The sequence below is a fragment of the Tinamus guttatus genome, unplaced genomic scaffold (genome assembly GCF_059628265.1).
Source record: "Tinamus guttatus ecotype Peru unplaced genomic scaffold, ASM5962826v1 Tinamus_guttatus_pri_ptg000335l, whole genome shotgun sequence".
NCBI lineage: Eukaryota > Metazoa > Chordata > Aves > Tinamiformes > Tinamidae > Tinamus > Tinamus guttatus.
This window is the reverse complement of record NW_028288869.1, coordinates 89,618-108,870: the sequence shown is the minus strand read 5'-3', so window position 1 is coordinate 108,870 and position 19,253 is coordinate 89,618. Positions and strand designations below refer to the sequence as shown.

The 19,253-nt window shown below is 40.7% G+C and overlaps 1 protein-coding gene across 2 annotated transcripts; it reads right to left on the bottom strand.

Moving 5' to 3' along the window:
• Positions 1-12,175: 12,175 nt before the first annotated feature.
• Positions 12,176-17,878, bottom strand: SLITRK5 (SLIT and NTRK like family member 5). Of its 2 annotated transcripts, XM_088529670.1 has the most exons (3): positions 17,858-17,878; positions 16,342-16,547; positions 12,176-15,354 (listed from the first exon to the last, which is right to left on the bottom strand). In XM_088529670.1, the coding sequence occupies exon 3, from the start codon at positions 15,344-15,346 to the stop codon at positions 12,491-12,493; it is 2,856 nt and encodes a 951-aa protein (XP_088385796.1). In that variant the 5' UTR covers positions 15,347-15,354; positions 16,342-16,547; positions 17,858-17,878; the 3' UTR covers positions 12,176-12,490. The 2 variants fall into 2 exon arrangements, with proteins under 2 accessions (XP_088385796.1, XP_088385795.1); XM_088529669.1 differs by lacking the exon at positions 17,858-17,878 and having other exon boundaries at positions 16,342-17,186.
• Positions 17,879-19,253: the final 1,375 nt, after the last annotated feature.

Sequence of the window (19,253 nt, the reverse complement as noted above, 5' to 3'; positions counted from 1 at the left end):
GATCTAGATATTTAGATCTGCTGATGAAGTTGCTAACAAGATGCCTTCCTCTAACACTTTCAAATTCAATATTTTAATCATGTGCAATGTGAAAAATAAAATTTGTGAGTATGTCTTTTTAGTAAAGTATATAGAGTGTATACACTAAGTAACTATATTTTGTATCTTCTGTTCGATCTTGTACATAGCAAAAAAGCAAAGCTATCTATCTCTTCCATGGTATTGCTAATGAGTTTAATAAATATTTATTTTAAAACCAGAAGGAAACTGCAGAACTCATCTGGCCCAGCAATCTCTTAACTTTTTGAATATATGGTATATACTTTTACTCAGTTACTCCAGGTGGCAGATGAACTACTTGATGTTTAGTTACTTTTGGAGCTGCTTATTTTTGAATCCAAACATTTGAGTTAAATAAAATCCAAAGCTAAGGAATTGCTTTTTTTTTGTTGTTGTTGCTCTATTTTGAAAGTTTTCCTCATTTCATTTGTTAAATTTTTATCACTGTTTCACTGTTAAACTGTGAAATAATTTTATAACATTCACCAGTAAAATTCCCTTGAGAAAAAAAAAAGAAAAAAAAGGAAAAAAAAAAGGAAAAAAAATAAGGAAAAACAGTTCGGGTCTTGCTTACAGTATTACAAATATCTGAATTACATTCAACTTCTTTCGCCACTGCATGTCAATTAGGGTTCTTGTTGCTGACAAATTGTAAACAAAAGGCTGTATTTTAAAAATAAACAAAAATATCAGAATACATGGTGTAAGGCTTACATGCAACTGGCATCACAGGTGTAAAAAATCAAATCCTGTCCTCAACCTGTATCAGCAATCAGCATAATATATAAAATAAAAGAGAATGAAAATATATATCAAATATCGATTGCAATACTAAGATTTCCTCAGGCAGCAATTGAAATGTAATCAGTAAGAAGATACAAGAACTATAGATTTCAGCATTTCCATATCACAGTTTTTTGAAATTATTTTGTGTTATTGCACTTAATCAAAAGTCGAAATATTAACTCTACCATTTGGACCATGTACCCCTTTAAAATTATATTTTCTTTCTTTAAATTTGCAATCTGGGTAGATAATATTCACTTCCTGCCTAACGTACTGGATAGTATTGCTGTGTAAGTTGAACGGTTACACATTTCAGTGGTAGGAGAAGCAATGTTTGAATGTAGCTTTTATTAGCTTCTTAAGGGCCCAGTGCTGTTCCTATTGGCAGTGCTCCCATTTACTTCAATCAGGGCAGGAACAGGCCCTAATTTTGCAAGGCACTTTAGAATCCTTTGGGAAGAAAGGTGTTAGAAAAGTACAAGCCATAATAATCAATTAGCTGGCAACAAAGCACTCTCACAAATACCTCTGATAGTCATGCAACACCATATCTTAATTTTAGATTTCAGCTTGACGTAGCAATTTTAATGCTGCTGATGAATTACTATTTGTCCAGGCACTGAGACATTTTATGACACTGTAATTTCAGGCTTTGAACTTTGATTCTCATGTAATGAAAAAAGACCAAACCCACCAAATGGATTTTTCTAAAGCTATGAAAATCAGACCAAAACATCTGCATATATTCTGACTAGGAAGCTCTACCTCTACCTTAAACCTTCGTAAGAATCTTTCAGTAAGGGTTAAATCACTACTTTTAACACATACATGTAAGTACCTATATATGTATATAAAGGATGCTTACAAATTTAAGATTTTCAATATTCTAGACATTCAATAATGTGCATACTATAGGTTTTCACTTTTGCATCAGTCTATTTGGACAGAAAATGGAATGAAAATAAAACCACTTTCGCTTCTACTAACAAGCCTTCTTTTCAGATTCTCTGCCCTGTAAATACCGTCTTTATTCTCAGTGTGAATAAACAGATTTGACAACATTTATCTTTTATATTTTTAAAAAGCAAAAATAAATATAAGTTGGCAATATTCCCCAAACTTAAAATCTCTAAAAAGAAGTTCCTATTTCATCAATATGGCAATTAACTATTCCTAACATGGATGAGTATAAGGATATTAGCCAGTTGTTTACTCACCTCCTAAAACACCCAGTTAGTCACAAAAATAAACATAGTCTGATTTTTTTGATTTCGACAACAACAACAAACAACAGTTCTTACTGAATCCTTTGGAAGATAGCTATGAATGTCTTTATAAATACATAGCAGTCCCTGTTCAAATAAAACATCTAAACTCTGTTAGAAGCAAAGCCTAAACGAAGAAATTCAGAACCTATAGCTTGGCATATTTCTTTTATGGCTTTACCTTGAAATCTCTAAATAAATATACATGTTCATTAACCTTCCTGGTACCTTATTGTCATCAGGCTGAAGTGTTATTAAAAGTGCTACAAGACAGTAACATTCAATAAATAGCAAAACAAAACAAAATAAAACAAAAGGTAAAATTACTGCAGAAAATGGACCAGCAAAATCTCCCAGCTTTTCTGAGCATTTCAAGATGCTATAATATTCTCTGTTTGATACACAAACTTAATTGCATATTGTCTGCATGAGTATAGACAAAGTTATATATACTTTTGCCCCCTTTTTAGAGAAAGAAAAGACTTCAGTCACAATAATTATTACCCTAGTATCTTCAAGAACACTTAATTCCCAATCAAGCAAATCATAAATCAGACTAAAGGAGTGAGTGAAGTCTGTATGTGTTAGACATATCTGAAGTTCTATTTTCCAAACACTAAAGCTGTTTGTAAAGCAGAAAAAAAATCTCACTAAATCTGATGAGATTATTTAATCAAATTACTCATATGTGTAGTCATAATGTTAAAACCTGGTTTTGAACCTTTATTTTCATTACTGTGTTAAATTATCTTTCCATTAGGGTTGTGAAGTAATACCAAGCTTTAATAATGAGGTGATCATTCGTGAGGCCTTACACCAACATACAGAGCAGGAGGCGAGGGCAACTGAATATAAAGCAAACGTAAGAGAAAAAGAATGTTATTACGTAACTGTAAATCGAAATTACATGATATTGATCAAGGCAGAACAGGGAAATTTTGATATTTCACTGGATGAGTAGGTACAGGAATAGCTAATTCTCAAATATTGAAATAGCAAGTGACATAAAGTAAATACATATTTTAGCTTAAAAAAAAAAAGCCCAATTCATTTGGACAATAGCTCCTAGGATAAATATGGAAAGAAAATGATGAGAGTATGTTATTTCTCTCCACAAGTTTACCTCTGATCCTATCACCCAGTCTAACAAAAACTTCTATGTAATCAGAAAAATCTTAAGAAACATTTAATTACGTAAAATATTATGTATAGGAAATAGACTAAAAATTTGAAAATTATAGAACATGTTCAGTATATGAAATCATGTATAGATGGAAATGTTTACACAACATGAATACATTCAGTAATATTTCTAAAAATTGATGAATTTAGAATCATTATCTCATCAATTATTGTGCATTTATAGAAACAAATTTTCTCAAATTCTTTGAGAAAACATTTTTGGGAAAAAAATGATTTCTTAAAGAAGGTTTGATGTACAAGTTAGTACAATACGTGTTAGTAGAATTAGTAGACTTATACAGTTTTAAATTTTAAGTAATATATTGCATAATAACCCAAATTTTATTGTTCAGCATATTATGGTACATCTTCAACTATTTTGTTAGCAGTTATTACCTGCTGTGTCAAAAAGGTATAAAGAAATATTTCAGACCTCATCAGAAACTGTCAAGAAGGAGTTCATTTATCACTTTAATTACTGTGCCCCTCCTGCCTCCCCCCTACACAAAAAAGGATTGCCTTCCTTTAAGAAAAAAAAAAATCTGTATTGGTAGCCTATGCATACATGCTTATAAAGTAAAAAAATTACAAAGATAATTGTATAAAGCATATATACATATATATGTATGTATGCATGTATGCATGTTACAGATTTGCACTAATGATGCTACAGATAGAACTTACAAAAAGATATCTGAAGCAATGCTTAAAACATAGTGTCCATTGAAGCTGACATGGATTTTGCTTAAAGTCTTACTCTAGCTATCAATGCTACACAGGAAAACCTGTGAGCCTCTTCATAATAATGTAAAAAGCAGGGGGAAAGTGAAAAAGTAGACTATGTAATTCTGATTAGAAAATTGATACCAACATAGAGAGTACAATATCTTTCTTTAAAAGTAAATATGCATTCTTAGGAATGTAGATTCTTCTGCAGACACCTGGGCTCCATGCGTAAAATAAAAGTATGCTACAAAACAAAGATGGTCAGCTTTGCGCAAAACAATGTTTAAGAAATAAAACAACAGAACAACAGAAAATTAAAATAGGAAATGCACATCTGTTATCTCCAATTTATGCACCGAGACTGTTATTTTCAAACATTAATATTATAATCTTCATGAAGTCATCAGTCTATAATATTTGTAAATTCTTGCCACAACCAGTATTGTAGCACTGACTACAGTGCACAATAATTTTGGATGGAAATAGACTAGAAACATCCACCCGCAAAAGGCTATGAATAACTTAACTAGTGAGGAAAGAATATAAACCTTAGAAACACCTGAAGTTGTAATTGATTGACATACTATTGGAAAAATCTCTATACCCTAGAATTTGCCTATGCAATGTAAGCTAATAGAGTCTGTAATGTTGAAGAAAGAAAACAAAAATGTAAGACAAGTTATTTAGTACTTTCAAAAAATTAAGTCAATAGGAGAGAATTTTCATTCACCTCAAAAATATCAAATATACTAATTAGTCAATTTTGATGCACTTTTCATCATCACTAAAACAGGATATTTATATTTCAGAGAAAAAGATTCAGCATAATATTTGTGCTTTGAAAGTATATTATTCAAGTTCCTTAATCTCCATATAAGCATTTCTTAAAAATCAGGAGCCAAGTGTATATATTCTTGAATTTTGAGCCATTTTACCACATCCTCTATGCATATGCTTTGCTATGTATTATCAGATAAAATCTAACTGAATGTTCAATAACTCATGTGACTCTGCATAAGATCATGTAGCCACATCACTATATCACTGATAAATATTTCAATGAATGATTTAAAACACTATGTAAAAACTATTTAATTTGGATTTAAAATAAATTGTAGGTAAATATACTGACATAGTTGTTCAACTAAATATGTTGCCAACCTGAAAATATTTATAATAATTTTATTTAGAATAAATTTATATAATTTTATAAATTTAAAAATAGAATCTACATTGGGAAATCTGTATCACAGCTAAAGAATATCGTTAGTGAAAATCTCTGCTTTAATTCCAGAAGAGAGCAGTTACCATTGGGATCACCAGTTTTATTGTATTTGTGACAGAAAAACTAAGTATTTCATCTAAGATGAGCATTGACAAAAAGACTAATCTTCGTCATTTAACAGTTACTACCCAATTAAAGAGTTATAACTTTTTTATTTTTTACAGCTAAATTTTGATATCTAAAATTGAGAGCTTTGTAATGACTGTCTTCATTTTCAGGAATACATTTGTTAAGTGTTTATCTATTAATTTGATTAGACAAATTAATTGCTATTATCCTAAAGAAGTTACAATAAAGTTAAATTCAGTCCACTCATGTTATATGATACTATTTCAAATGTGAAAAGTAAAGTTTCAAGATGCAGGAATGCGTCTGAACCAAAAATACATTCGGCAAGCTGCCAGTTGGCTTTGGGTCTAATCCTTTTTTCCAGACACCCAAAACTAAAATTTACATTAATATATTAGGCAAATCAAACTCTTGCAGGACTAGGATATATTTTTTTTTCTGACTGTGTCTGCCCCTGTGCAACATTCCAGGAATACAAGTTCTCAAAAGACACATGAAAATACTCTGCATCACATATAGACAATGTTAGGAAATATATATATATATGTATGTGTATGCATATGCAAACACATGCATATATATATTTACTTTAAAAAATGCAAGTGGTGAAAATATAAATAACTATTACTGATTTAAACTCTGTTTTCTTTAATTAGAGAGTTGCACCAGGCTATCACCTTTCAGGCTTTACTTTAAGAATCTAACTTAATCAATACTTAATTTAAATATATTTTTGATTAAAAGTGATACAATGTTTCTGACAACGGCAATCTAATCACTTTGTCCCCTTGCCCAATAAAATTTTCACTGCAGTATTGGTACAAAATTATCAGTACGTGTTGATCATCTGATATTCACAAAATCAGGTATAATGTTGAAATCCTAAGAAGAAAATGTTTTATGACATGACATATTGAAATAGACAATTATTTTTTCAATTTGTTTCACTTCGATCTAGAGTTATATTTTTGAAAGGTCATCCAGGACCTCAAAATATGCAGCAGTATCATGTGTCCAAACAGAAAAATTTTCCAAACATGGTCTTTAATTTTCTGCCAGATTTAAATGTGTTTTACAGAAGAAGATGTAAAATAGCAGTAAAAGTAATGGCATCGTCCATGGTAAAACTACCACAGAAGAAATCATTTTTATCTAATTAAAGGTTTCAGTACCAAGTCCATAAAATTAAATAAAAGTATATTGTCAGTTCATGTGGTCAATCATACCAAAGGGCCGCATTTGTATATGCAGACATCAGATGAACTTCCTACAGAACTTCCCACAGTCAAAGCAGTCCCCAGATAGATCTTGAAGTGCTATACTAAATTATTGCTTATTTATTATGCCCACAGACTAGATATACATATAATTCATTTTGGGGGATATGTGGCAAAACTAACAAATGTTTTTCACTATTGTATTCAAATTTCTCCATTTACGAAACAGTAATGCTACTAGAATGGCTTATTTAAGTGATACAAGACCAAACTCATATGGGTGGAATAAATCTTTTGTAATTTCCGTAATCAGAGGATTCCAGATTCATACTTATACGACTAGAAGCAGAATGTGGCCCATTATCTGTAAATTAAATAGTTAATTTGATCAACATTTAATTACAAACTTCATTACACTTTATTTCTTTGGATATTCAATTAATTGTCTCTGGATTCCAGGTCCTAAATGAATCTCTTGCTGTTTTCTAACACTGTTTTTCTCAGCTTTTAAGAAAAAACAACAGCAACAACAACAAAAAAACAATTATTCTAAAACATAGCTGTGCATAGTAGTTCTGGAGTATATTACACTACTAAGTACTTTGAAATGCAGCTGAATAATGAAAAGAAAAAGTGATAAAAAATGAAAAGATATGTGTTATTTATATTAGGATGGTATATATGTAAATGAATAAACACAAATCTACAGGACAGCAGTGCTAAAGAGCAAGGGGATTTATGTGCTCTCACTTCACTGGGGCACACTGCAAACCTTTGAGGAAGGGTAGGGAAATTAAAGCAACAAGCAGTGGGACCGCATTTTTCAGAGTGCTGCTCTTCTGCCCCTTCCTCATACGTGTCTACTTCTCCTTCTTGGTATCACTCTTTAGCTTGAGGTTCTACATTTTCCAGAGTAAACTGATACTGCAGAAAGGAGATACAAATTCCCTACAATCAAATAATCAAAACCAGTATGAAGACCATTTGAAGACTGACAGCTATAGAAATTGCATCTTACATTCATTCTCTTTTATCTCCATTTCAGTTTAATGCCAGTAGTGCAAGTAGTGCAAGTAATGTTCCATTCACTGAAGGAACACTGAAAGATTTTGGCCCCTTCTCTAGAGGCTGGATCGGAGACTCTGCCTGTCGGTATGCCAATCTTTACCCAAAAGAGGGGTCATTCAGCTTGCCCAAAAAAGCAATATAAAGAACCTGCCATGTGTGGACAAAGATGCTCTTGTTTACCCTGTCATCATGTCAGATCCTTCTAGGTGTAATACCTTAACGGACTCCATCCCTGAGAGGAAACCAGATGCATTAAGGAAACTCCATCTACATTTCCGTGAGAAGCCCAGTCAGACATTTTATCTCCAGCTAAACGTAAGCCTAAAAAACCTACAGAAACAAGATGTTGCAGCCATATTTTAGCAACAATTTTGATTAGCTACTACTGCTTTTTCAAACCTATTTTCTAAGATGTGCTTTTTAATGGGTAATAGGATCATTTTCAGAAGTATTTCGGCATCAGTTTTGTCATATTAACACTTATTATTTAATGTGAGAAAAGCTATCACCACCTTTAACATGCATTCCTAAAAAAAATACTGCCAAGAATTAGCCAGATACTATAGGGAAGAAAAAAAAATAAAAAGAAAGAATGAATGTAAAAAAAGAAAGAAAAAGAAAACATAGGAGAAGATTCAGAAATTAAGTCCTGCAGTATACAGAATCAATTGTACACATTTTTACAAGCTTATCTGATGACTAAAACAAAGGGAAGTCAGTATAAAAAAAAAGTGCAAGGATTTTGGCTGTAGCAGTATACTAGTGGAAATGGCTTTTATGTCAGATTTTTAATTGATGGTACAGCTCACACAATGTTTGGTGCTTCAAGTCATCTGTAAGAATGCCTAGAAATTACAGGGATATCTTCTGGGACTAGTCAAGTGAAGTTGAGCATATTTTATCAGACAGGAGCAAAGTATATAACACAAAAAAAACTAAAGCAGAAGAAAGAGAAAAGGAAAGGAAAATTGAAAGGACAAAAGGAAGGAAAAGAGAAAAGGAAAAAATATGGGAGAGGCAGGAAGAAAGAAGGAAGAAAGGAAGGAAAATTCTAGAAAATGAAAATAAATAAATCACTCCTAAACTTGCCATTTAGTATTAAAGAAATTAAATTCATTACACGGTTGGCTGAACATTGAATAAAGAAAATAAAAAGTTCAAAGAATATTTTTTGCCTTGTAAAGAATAAATGCTGCATGGTACCACAATCCATGTTTTGATTCTAGTAGCAACACCGAGAAGCTAGGCTTCTCTTCTATCCTATTTTCTCTTTTATCAAAGAATTTCTTAAACTTCTAAAAGAAATGTGAGGCCATACGGGTATTTTAGTAAGCACAATACGAGTCAAAAGATTAAAAAAAAAAATCAGAGAAAAAAAGAAAAGAAATCAGCCAAATGACCCACAAGCTAAAATAATGTTCATAACTTGTAAAATAATGATTTTTTGACACTTTTACCCTTTGGTCAGCACTAAGCGGATCATCATACAGAAGGTTTCACTGATCTTGCTAAGAAAACAGAGGCCATATTTTTTACAATCTTTTTTTCTTTCAGCAAATCATCTTGTTTTTTGCAAATCAGAAGCCTGTCGCCCTTTGTCATTCAGCATTCCCATCTACTTTTTCATGCTGTAATTTTCCATGGCTAATATATCATTGCAGTCACTGAGTGCAAAATCCTACTTCTAATAAAGACTTCCCTTGAAAATAGTCCTTTCAGGTGTATTTCTGTGTTTCAGGATAATTATGAAATAAACAACATTATTTTGCAATTTGTATTCCTTTTTAATGATTCTTATTAAAGAATACACTTCCTGAAAGTAATTGATGTCATTTACTTCCCCCCTAACAGTGGAACTGATCTTTTTTTTTTTTTTTCCTACTGATGATGGGAAGTTGAAGGGTTTAAAATTAATTGTTCTTATTTTAGAATAGACCTTTTGAAAAAAATATTAGTACCAATTATCAACTGTGGGAACAAAATATGGAGGCAGCAATACTACTGGCCTCAGAAATGGCAGCATCATCATGTGAGCATAAACAGCATTTCTATCAGCTATTTCGTATAAATTCAAGCCATTCCTGCTCATTTACTCATTTGTGGATGCTGCCTCTTTGTGGCAGAACGCCATGTAAAATGTACCTTTCACATTAGGGACCTCATCCTACATTCCTGCTGAAACCAGTGCAAACTCCTGTCTATGAGTAGTTTAGAATTATAGAGAAAAAGATACATATACACATGAAAGCACACACACAGTTTGCAGGAGCTTCTCATTCAAACCTTACAGACTAAGCATTTCTCCTTGTGAATGACCAAACCAGTGAGGCTGAAAATTTTCTTACTTATACCCATTTAACAACAGTGTCCCTATACTTTGTTTAAATGAAAGGAGAACTAGGCCATTGTGCTCAGTGGTTAGACAGGAAGTAATCCAAATCAGGGCTCTAGAACTTCACTTTAGTCAGCAGCACTCACATCTCTCACTAAGTCTGCGGTAGATCAAGAGCAGTACACAGAACAGCCATGTGTTGTTTCTTTCGTGAAAAAAAAAGAGCACTTATATTTGCATTTCAAATCTAAGTCCACTTACTAAACTGTCCAAGCTAAAGATAGTCATGCATTTTTCTTCTGCTTTTGCTTTGTGTGGGTGGCACACAGGGAAGAACACATGCTGACAAGACATTTATCTTGATTTCTAACAGACCAAGTTATACAGTTTTGCTTTTTAAAGGGAGGCATATTGCACGTGAATAGGAAAAGCAGAACAGAGCAGAGCCCTTTTGCAATAAAAGATGTACTTGTCAGTAACAGTACAAACGATACCAAAGATGATAACCTAATGAAGAAAGACGAAAAACTCATGTGAAATATCACTTACCCTGTTTCATATATTGAAGAAGACTTTAGAAAAAAAAACAAAATGTAAATATAAAGCTCGCCTATTAAACATGTCGGTGAAACACATACCTATGCATCACTCTCGGACCCATGTTACATATTCTGGTAATTACAGCATCTTGTGTTTTGAAAATAAAAAATAATACTAAAACATGTTATATTGGAAACTGTTTGGTCTTTCTGATCAGGCATGATTGCTAATAAAGAGAACTCGACATATAAATAGATGATTCTGGCAAGAAATTTTAAACTTCAGATACTCATTACTTCATATTCTTACATTTGAAATATTTATCAAGTGTTTATTCAGAAACTATTAAAAAATCACATGTGCGGGGATACATATGAGACATCAGCTGCCTCATCTTACAGTGACGCTGCATTTATGAATATCCTTGCCATTGCCTGCTGCCCAAAGGGGTAAAGACATTATATATAGATGTATGTGTACAGTCCATCATTCGCTCTTTCAAGGTGCCAGTAAACACATGGATCTGTACAAGTGCAATTGTTCTTGACTAAACAATCGGAAACTGGCTATAACAGTTGTCAAATCATTACATTTTGGTTGACTTAAAAAAAAAAAAAAAACAATCCTGCTAGAATGAATGACTTCCACATGTCCCTCACTAGTCCGCCCAACCATGTGCCCTAGCAGAAAGCTGCTAAAAGGTACCATTATAAATAAGCATATTTGTTTTTCTATTGTGACCAGATCATTTGTCTTAGATTGTCTATTAATATCTGGTTATGACTGGTGCTAGCTGTAATGATTTACAAGTTTCTCCAATACTACATCAGCTTTAGGAGAAGAAAAAAAAAAAAAAAAAAAAAAAGCTCTGAATGTAGTACATTTCCGAGCAACCTGGGGCAACCTGCAGACTTTGGACTCCACTGAAAAAAAAAAAAAAAAAAAAAACTTAAACACTTAAACATCCCAGTAATTTTACTTGTAAGTAGTTCGTACGAGCAATTTTACTCGTAAGAATCTTTTGGGTTGTTGATTAACTTTGCTCAAAGATTGAATCTACAGAGAAACAACAGACATGAGCAAAGTTGTTAATGAGTAAAGTTGTCCATGTGCTTAAGTGCCTGCAGGATGAAGGCCTATGTTGGGATTTCTGTCATAAGTAAAGATACTCAGGCAAGTCAGATTTTGCAGGATTAGGCCCTAAAATAGTGAAGGAAAGAGAAATGCTAATGTGCATATAAAAATAGGTGCTACAATAAAATATTTTTTTATATTTCATCAATAAGTTATTTTCACTAACCAGTTATGGATCATATATCTCTGCACTCTTCAATGATTTGTCCACATCTATGGTGATCCTTTTAAAGATCATAATATATTTTTAATGCAAAAGTCCAGAAAGCATACAAATACATCCTTAAAAAAAGGAAACCTTGTATTAAAGTCGGGGTGTGCTAATCTCTCCATAAAAGCCATTTAGACTCACCCATGGCTAAAAAGGGGAAATGTGCGCTGTACTCTTCAACCAGAAAGAAAATAAAAACAAACAACGTCTGTCCAAAGAAAGGTGACCACGACTTTTATACTTGTGACCTGAACGATATGACCTGACGAGACCATGCTGCCACCTTGCCCAAGCACACACTGGGCACACGCACCAAGCAGGTGTTGCGCCCTGTTTACACGATGGTTGCTTTCCTACTTACAAACACAGGAGAAAATAAAAAAGAAAATAGAAATAAAATAAAATAAACAGCACACCCTTTCTGAATCATTCCCCCGAAGCTGAAAAATTCCTGTGCCAAGGCACTTCACCCTACAACAAAATGAATTAACGGGTGGGAGAGGAAGGGGGGAGGAGGTCAGCATTTATGTTTCTTTGTTTTGCGTTGTTGTTAAATACAAATACTCTAGAGAAGGAGCTGCTGGAGTAGTTGGGGAGGCTGGAGAGGGATGTTTCTCAGAACTGGCTGAATGTGGTCTGTTTTTCCAGCACTTCGAGGTAGTCCGGCTCTGCGTTTAGTTTTGCTTTTAGCTCCAGGTACTCGTTCCTGTTGGGCTCTACATAGACAGTACTCGGGGGGTTGTAGAGCACCGCCTCCCGGAGCCGGCCCTCCCCCGGCCCCGGGTGCAAATACTGCTGGGGACGCCTAAGGTCATAGTTGGGGGAGTAGGTGTAGGCGGCGGGGAGCTTGGGGTAGTCGGGGAGGGTAGAGCCGGGGGTGCCCAGCGTGGGCGGAGGTGAGTGTTTGTCGGGCTCCAAAATGCCCCTGTAGAAACGATCGGCCTCCTGCGCGGGGGAGCGCAGCTCGCCCCGCGGCTCGATGGTGCTCACGCTGTACGCGGCGCTGCGCAGCGGCGCGTCCTCCGCGCCGGGCGGCGGCGGCGCCCCTGCCGGCTGCGCGGGGTGGCCGCCGTAGGTGACCTTGAGCTCGTGGAGGTCTTTGTAATCCTCGCTCGCGTTGCCCTCCCGGGAGCGGTAGATGGGGTTCTTGCACATGTGGCCCAGGGGGTGCGGGATGTACTCGTACACGTGCCCCGCGGGGGTCTTCACTTTGGGCAGCGCCGCCCCGCTGCTGCCGCTGCCGCCACCTCGGTGCTGCTGCTGGTGCTGCTGGTGGTGCGGGTGGTGGTGGTGGTGGTGGTGGCCACCGCCGCTGTAGACACTGTACTGCATGTTGAAGGAGCTCACGTCGGAGTTGTTGGTGCTGGCAGGGTCACCCTGGCCCTTCTTGCGGCGCTTCATGACGAGCACAAAGAGCCCCGCGGCCACGAAGACGGACATGATGAAAACGAGCAGCAGGCTGAGGATGAGCACGGAGAGTGGCACAGAGGAGCTGGGGCTGCCGCCAGGGCTGCCCGCAGGCGCCGCGGGTGCTGTGCCATTGAGGCGCACCGTGGAGGAGGACGGTGTGGTCCGCGGCGGCCGTGGGCCGGAGGACGGCGTGGGAGTGGAGACCACAATGTCTGAGTAGTCGGGGCACAGCAGCTCAGCACGCACAGCCCGCATGTCGCTCTGGGCGAACTTCTTGGGTGACTCGCAGATGACCTGATCCACCAGGACGCCTGTGTTGAGCTGCTCCAGCCACAGCTTCATGCCCACAACATCACACGTGCAGTCCCAGGGGTTCTCATGCAGGTCGATCTGCAGCAGGGACTTCAGCTGGTCCAGCACCCCGCTCACTGGCAGGTAGGAGAAGTGGTTGCTGCGCAAGCTCAGCCTGTAGAGAGACAGACCGGAAAAAATGTTCCCAGGCAAGGATCTCAGGAGATTGTTGTTCAAAAAGAGGAGCTGAAGGTTGGGAACGGGTTCAAAGGTGCCTGCCTCTATCTCCCGGATCACATTGTACTGCAGGAAAAGATACTGCAGGCTCTGCAGCCCGTAGAACAGCTCTGGGCTCAGCTTCTCGATGCGGTTTCCATTCAGGTACAGTCTTCGCAAATTAGTTAAATCCCCAAAAGCCCGATCCTGAATGACTGAGATACGATTATTGCCCAGATGCAGCAAATCCAGCCCGGTGGCCTCCAGAAAATCTGCCCTGCGCACCAGAGCAATGTAGTTCTCTGTCAGATACATCTTCTTAGGATTATAGGGTTTGGGCTGTAGTTCAGAAAGACTCTCAATCTTCCTCTCCTGACAGTTGACGTTGAGGCCCAGGTCTGAAATCTGCAAGTTGCAAGTGCAGGCAGTGGGGCACTCCAAAGGCACCGGGGATTTGGTCTGGTAGGCGATGCTGGGGCCGTAGTTGCTGTATCCCAGGTCTTTTGAGGGCAGGCGGGAAGTGGGGCGCACCCGCGTTTTGTTGGGTTGGCGGGTTCCCTTGGGAGGCTTCAAGGGGGATTTGTAAACAGCTGAAGAGGAAGTGGCCACAGAGTTCACCGAAGCTGGGGTAGTGTGGAAATACCCTGTGGTGCTCAGCGGCGTCTGTGGTCTCATTTCATAATCCGAAATGAGTCTCCTGGGGCAAAGCTCCTGCTTGGAGACCTCATCCAGGTCTCGACCATGCAAGCGGAAAGGAGTCTCACAAACCACATCTCCCACCAGAGCAGAGTAGGAGATACTGTCCAGCCAATCCTTTAGAGCAATCAACTCACAAGAGCAATTCCAGGGGTTTTCCTCTAGCTGCAGCTCCACCACTTTATCCATGTGCTGCAAAAGGCCCACATAGGGCAACAGCTTCAGCCGGTTACCCCTTAAGTCCAGGTGAGTTAAGGGCACAAAACGGAAAAGGTTGTTGGGCAAACTGGAGAGGAGATTATCATTGAGAATTAGCACCTGCAGCAAATGCAGCTTGCTGAAGGCATTGGGTTCGATGACGCTAATGTAATTATAATCGACCTGTAGATACTCCAAACTCTCTAGCCCAAGGAAAGTGTCATCCCGTAAAAGTTCCAGCTTGTTGTTGTTCAGGTGTAGCCTCCTCAAACCTCTCAGACCATGAAAGGCTCCTGTTTCAATGTCCTGTATGTCGTTGCTCCCTAGGTGCAATATCGAAGCCCCGGTGTAATTGACAAACTGGTTAGGGTACAGCCTGTTCAAAAGGTTCCCTGACAACAAGAGGTGGTAGACAGGGAACCTTGGTGGACTGATCTCAAAAAGGCTGATGATCCCTCTGTTTTCACAGCTCACTGTTAAGATACTGTCCTTCTCCTCACAAGGACACGCATTATCACAGATTTCCCCATAATACTCGATGCTTTCTGCCCACGAAAGGACTAGCGATGTTAAAGCAAATGCGATCGTCTGCAGCATCCAGATATGCATTTTTTTGTTGAGGTCCTGTTCCAAAGTTACTGTAGAGCAGCAAGCATACATTTTATTTCCTATATGGGCAAGAAGAAAAAAGAAAGCAGCATAATAGTGTAACACTGTAAAATGTAAAAAGGGACGCAAAGTTTATATATATCTTTAGTGGGGTAGAGATTGGATTGTTAATCACACAAAGAAAACTCCTGTCACTTCCAATTCCAACACTTTTGAAAACTGGATGACATGCATTGATTAAAGCTTGATGGGCAACTCCTAGTGAGTTAAATGCCTGTAGTGCTTAAAAAGGTGAGGCCACAATAGAAACTGTTCTGCTTCTATTCATATGTGGCACATTTCAATGTTTCATTGGATTTCTTTTTCACAACCAGCCCCATAAATATACATAAAATGGCTGTCAGTTCAGTTTCATGGTTCTAATTTAAGAGAAAAGGAACACCATTTTATGAGGTTTCCCACCTCCCCTATTACCCAGCTCCCCCTTCCCTTCAGAACCTCCTCAGTGAACAGCGCACTAAGGTCTTTCCCTGTTTTTACAGAGCCAAAGTGCTACCTTGATTTTTAACCATGCATGGAAATGCCATAGTAGGAATCCAAAGAAAAATGCTCAGTGCTGAAAACTGCAGTTTAATTCAACAGAGAGAATACTGACAGATTCTCCAAATCATCTTTTCTATAACACTTTTGGTTTTTATATATATATATGTATGTGCATACATATATATATATATAAATATATGCATATACGAAGCACACATGCACACAGGCACACACCCCCACACACTGTAGAGGACTTTTGTGGTGGAATTCTTCAGTAATGAAACTAAATACATCCACTTCCTACTTCAATACACTTAATAGCTCTATTCAGTGAGAGAAATTTTGTAGCTTTATATGAGCAAACCATCTTAATTGATTTTATGATTCCCAGAATGAGTTATACACAATGTAACAGAGCTCACTATCAAACCGAGGTCTTCAGTTCTTATCTGCACACATGCACACATGCACTCACGCTCGAAGGGAATGTTTTAACCACTCACCCAAAATTTGTGAAAAATGTAAAACATGCGGATCATCTTCGCAGTCTCAGCCATATCTGACATACAGTTTATTCCCAACGTTCTGGAAAACTAGCCTCGTAGAAGTGGAGGGATCTAAATAGGTCTCATGGAAATATCTCATTGTGAACACTCCAAGCATCAGAGTTACTGATTATAAGCAGCGATGGCTGTCAGTGCTCTTCATCCTTTAGGGAAGAAGACACCCGGGCTGATTAAAAGCCAAGGGGGATGGGGGAAAACCCTACCATTGACCTACGTCAGTGATTTAAAACCCGAATTTCATCTAGCTGGAAACAAATCCAATTTCCATTGCTTCTTGCATTCTTTCTGACTCCTTGTGTTTTTCTTCTACTAGTCTAAAAGCAACATGAATAGGGAAAATATATGCATTGTGTGTGTCGGTAGGGGAAGACTAATAAATCATCCGGGCTTAAATGCTGGGCTCCTGGAGCAGGCTTGCATTTTCTATCATCCACCTCAGAGCTCCAATCCTCATGCCACAACTCTGGTTTGGAGGAACGCATCCTAAAAAACGGCAAGTCTCAGTACTGCAAGACATCTCCTGTGGCATCAGGTTTGAGGCTGCAAATCTAGCACTTGCAGCAAAGGCAGTCATGCAGCACGGAATCGGAAGTCTCGGCGAATCTCTCTCTAATTCTGACCAGACGTCAACTGGATTGGAATTACTCAAAGCAAAAGGCTTCACTGCATAAAGACAGCAGAAATCTTACTCAAAGGCATGTATCTAGCATATTCTCTCTCAGCTCGATCAGATCCATTCATCCATTAATCGACAATTCTTCGGAAGGGAAAAAAAAAAAAAAAAAAAACATTGAAAACCTGCCCGGTCTGTGTTAAACTCCCAGGCATTTTACAACTTTAATTCCATTATGCTTAGCAAAGGAGAAAAATACCACCATCCCTCCCTCCTCCTTAAAAAAAAAAAAAAAAAAAAAAAAAAAAAAAAAGAATAAGGGGGATGGGAGGCACAGAGGAAATAAAGTTGTAGCTGGCTGTAAGCAAGGTTGCAATCCCGCCCTGGAAACCCCTCCGTGGTGACTGCGTGCTGCTGTTCGCCAGCTCCCTACAGAGGTTCAGGAGATGGGGAGGGGAGGACGGGGGAGGCGGGAGAAGGGGGGGAAAGGGGAGATGCGGTGCGGGGGTTGCACTGTTTTTTTTTTTTTTTTCTTTTGTGTGTGCTTAATTTTATTTCTTTTTTCCTTTTTCTTCCCCCAAAGAGTTCAATGCTCGGATTACCGCACTGCATAGGCGGGCTCGAAGCGGCTTTCGGTACCGCGGGCAGCAGCAGCGAGCGGGCGAGCAGCCCTGGCCGGACACCGCCACCCAACTGAGCAGCACCCCGAGTTGGGAGAAACGGATGTTCCAAAGGGGGGCGGGAGGGCGGGGGAGGGGGCTGGAAAGCAACAGCAAGTGAAAGACCCGCCGGGGAGGGGAGGAAGGGAGGAAAAAAAAATAAGTGCGCCCCGGTACTTACTTCGCCCGAAATCTCCCGGGCCCGGGCATTGTGGCGGCGGCGCGGCGGGCGAGCAGCCGGCAGAGCTGCGCGCAGGAGGAGGAGGCGGCGGCGAAGGCGGGCGCCGAGCGGTGCAGGCGCCGCGCAGCGCCGCGCACCAACAGCCGCCCGCACGCAGGCGGCGCCCGGCACCGGCGCTCGCCCGCTCGCACAGGGGCGCGCGCACACGCGCGCACACACACACACACACACACGCACAACCGCACGCACAGTCACACGCACAAGCAGCGCGCAGCCCCGCGCGGCCCGGCAGCCGCGGGCGCGCGCCCCCCGCACGCGCGCACGGCGGCGCGCGCCCGCGCGGCCAGTGACGGTGGGGGGGTAGAGAAGCGGCAGCGGGAGGGGGAGGGCGGAGCGGCTGCCCACGATCGGAGAGCGCGGCGGGGGGTGGAGGGAAGCGGGATGCGCGGGTGGGTGCCGGGTGCCGGAGTCGCGGTGGGGGAGGAGAAGAGCCGTGGGGAGGCGCTGGGGCGGGGGGAGGGAGGCCGGGGGCGGCTGACGGCACTCGGCCCCGCACTCGCACACACACGCACAGGCGCCCGCACACGCATGCCGATACAGCCGCTGCTGCAGCTTGTCGTGTACGCACCCCCTCGCGCGGCTGTACTCACAGCCCCGCCGCGCCCGCGGGTCAACTTTCCCCGCGCTCAGCAGTGGCCGCCGCTCCGCGCCCCCTCTCTCCCACTCGGGCCGGGCCCCCGCGGCCCCAGCCCAACGACCGGGAAGACGAGACGAGCCCCCCGCCGCCTCCGCCCGCAGCGGCCGCTGACCATGGCCGGGAGCGGGCGGCGGGAGCCGCCGCCGCCTCCAACGCCGCCGCCCCTGCTTGATGCGGGGAAGCCGCTGCGCGGACGGGCAGCACCCACTGCCTGCGGCTAAAGGGGACTGAGCGGGTGGCTGCGCGCATCCGCGGGTGGGATTTTTGTGCTTCCCTCTTGCGCGCCGAGCGGCGGCAGAGGAAGGGAGGGAGGGAGCGGCGCGCCGGGGGCGCCGTGATCAGCGGGAACCGCCGAGGAGGTCGCGGAGCCCCGCGCTGCGTCGCCTCCCGCTGCCACCAGGTGGCGCCGCCGCGCAGCGCAGCGGGGTGCGCGGAGCGCGGAGCGCGCGCGGGGCTGGCGGAGCGGAGCTGCCTTCCCCGCGCGGCCCAGCGGGTCCGCGCCGTTGGCGGGGGGCCTCTTGCTGCGCTGCGAAGCTGGGGTCTGCCGAGCGGAGGCCGTCGTGGTGTTCGAGTTTAGGCGGTGTTGGTCCCTGTGAAAACAGGCGTTTGGATGAAAAAAAAATGCATATTTACTTGCATGCATGCAAAGCTGTGAGTAGGTCTGTCTGCATGTGTTATGCGCTCTGCGCATGTTGATAT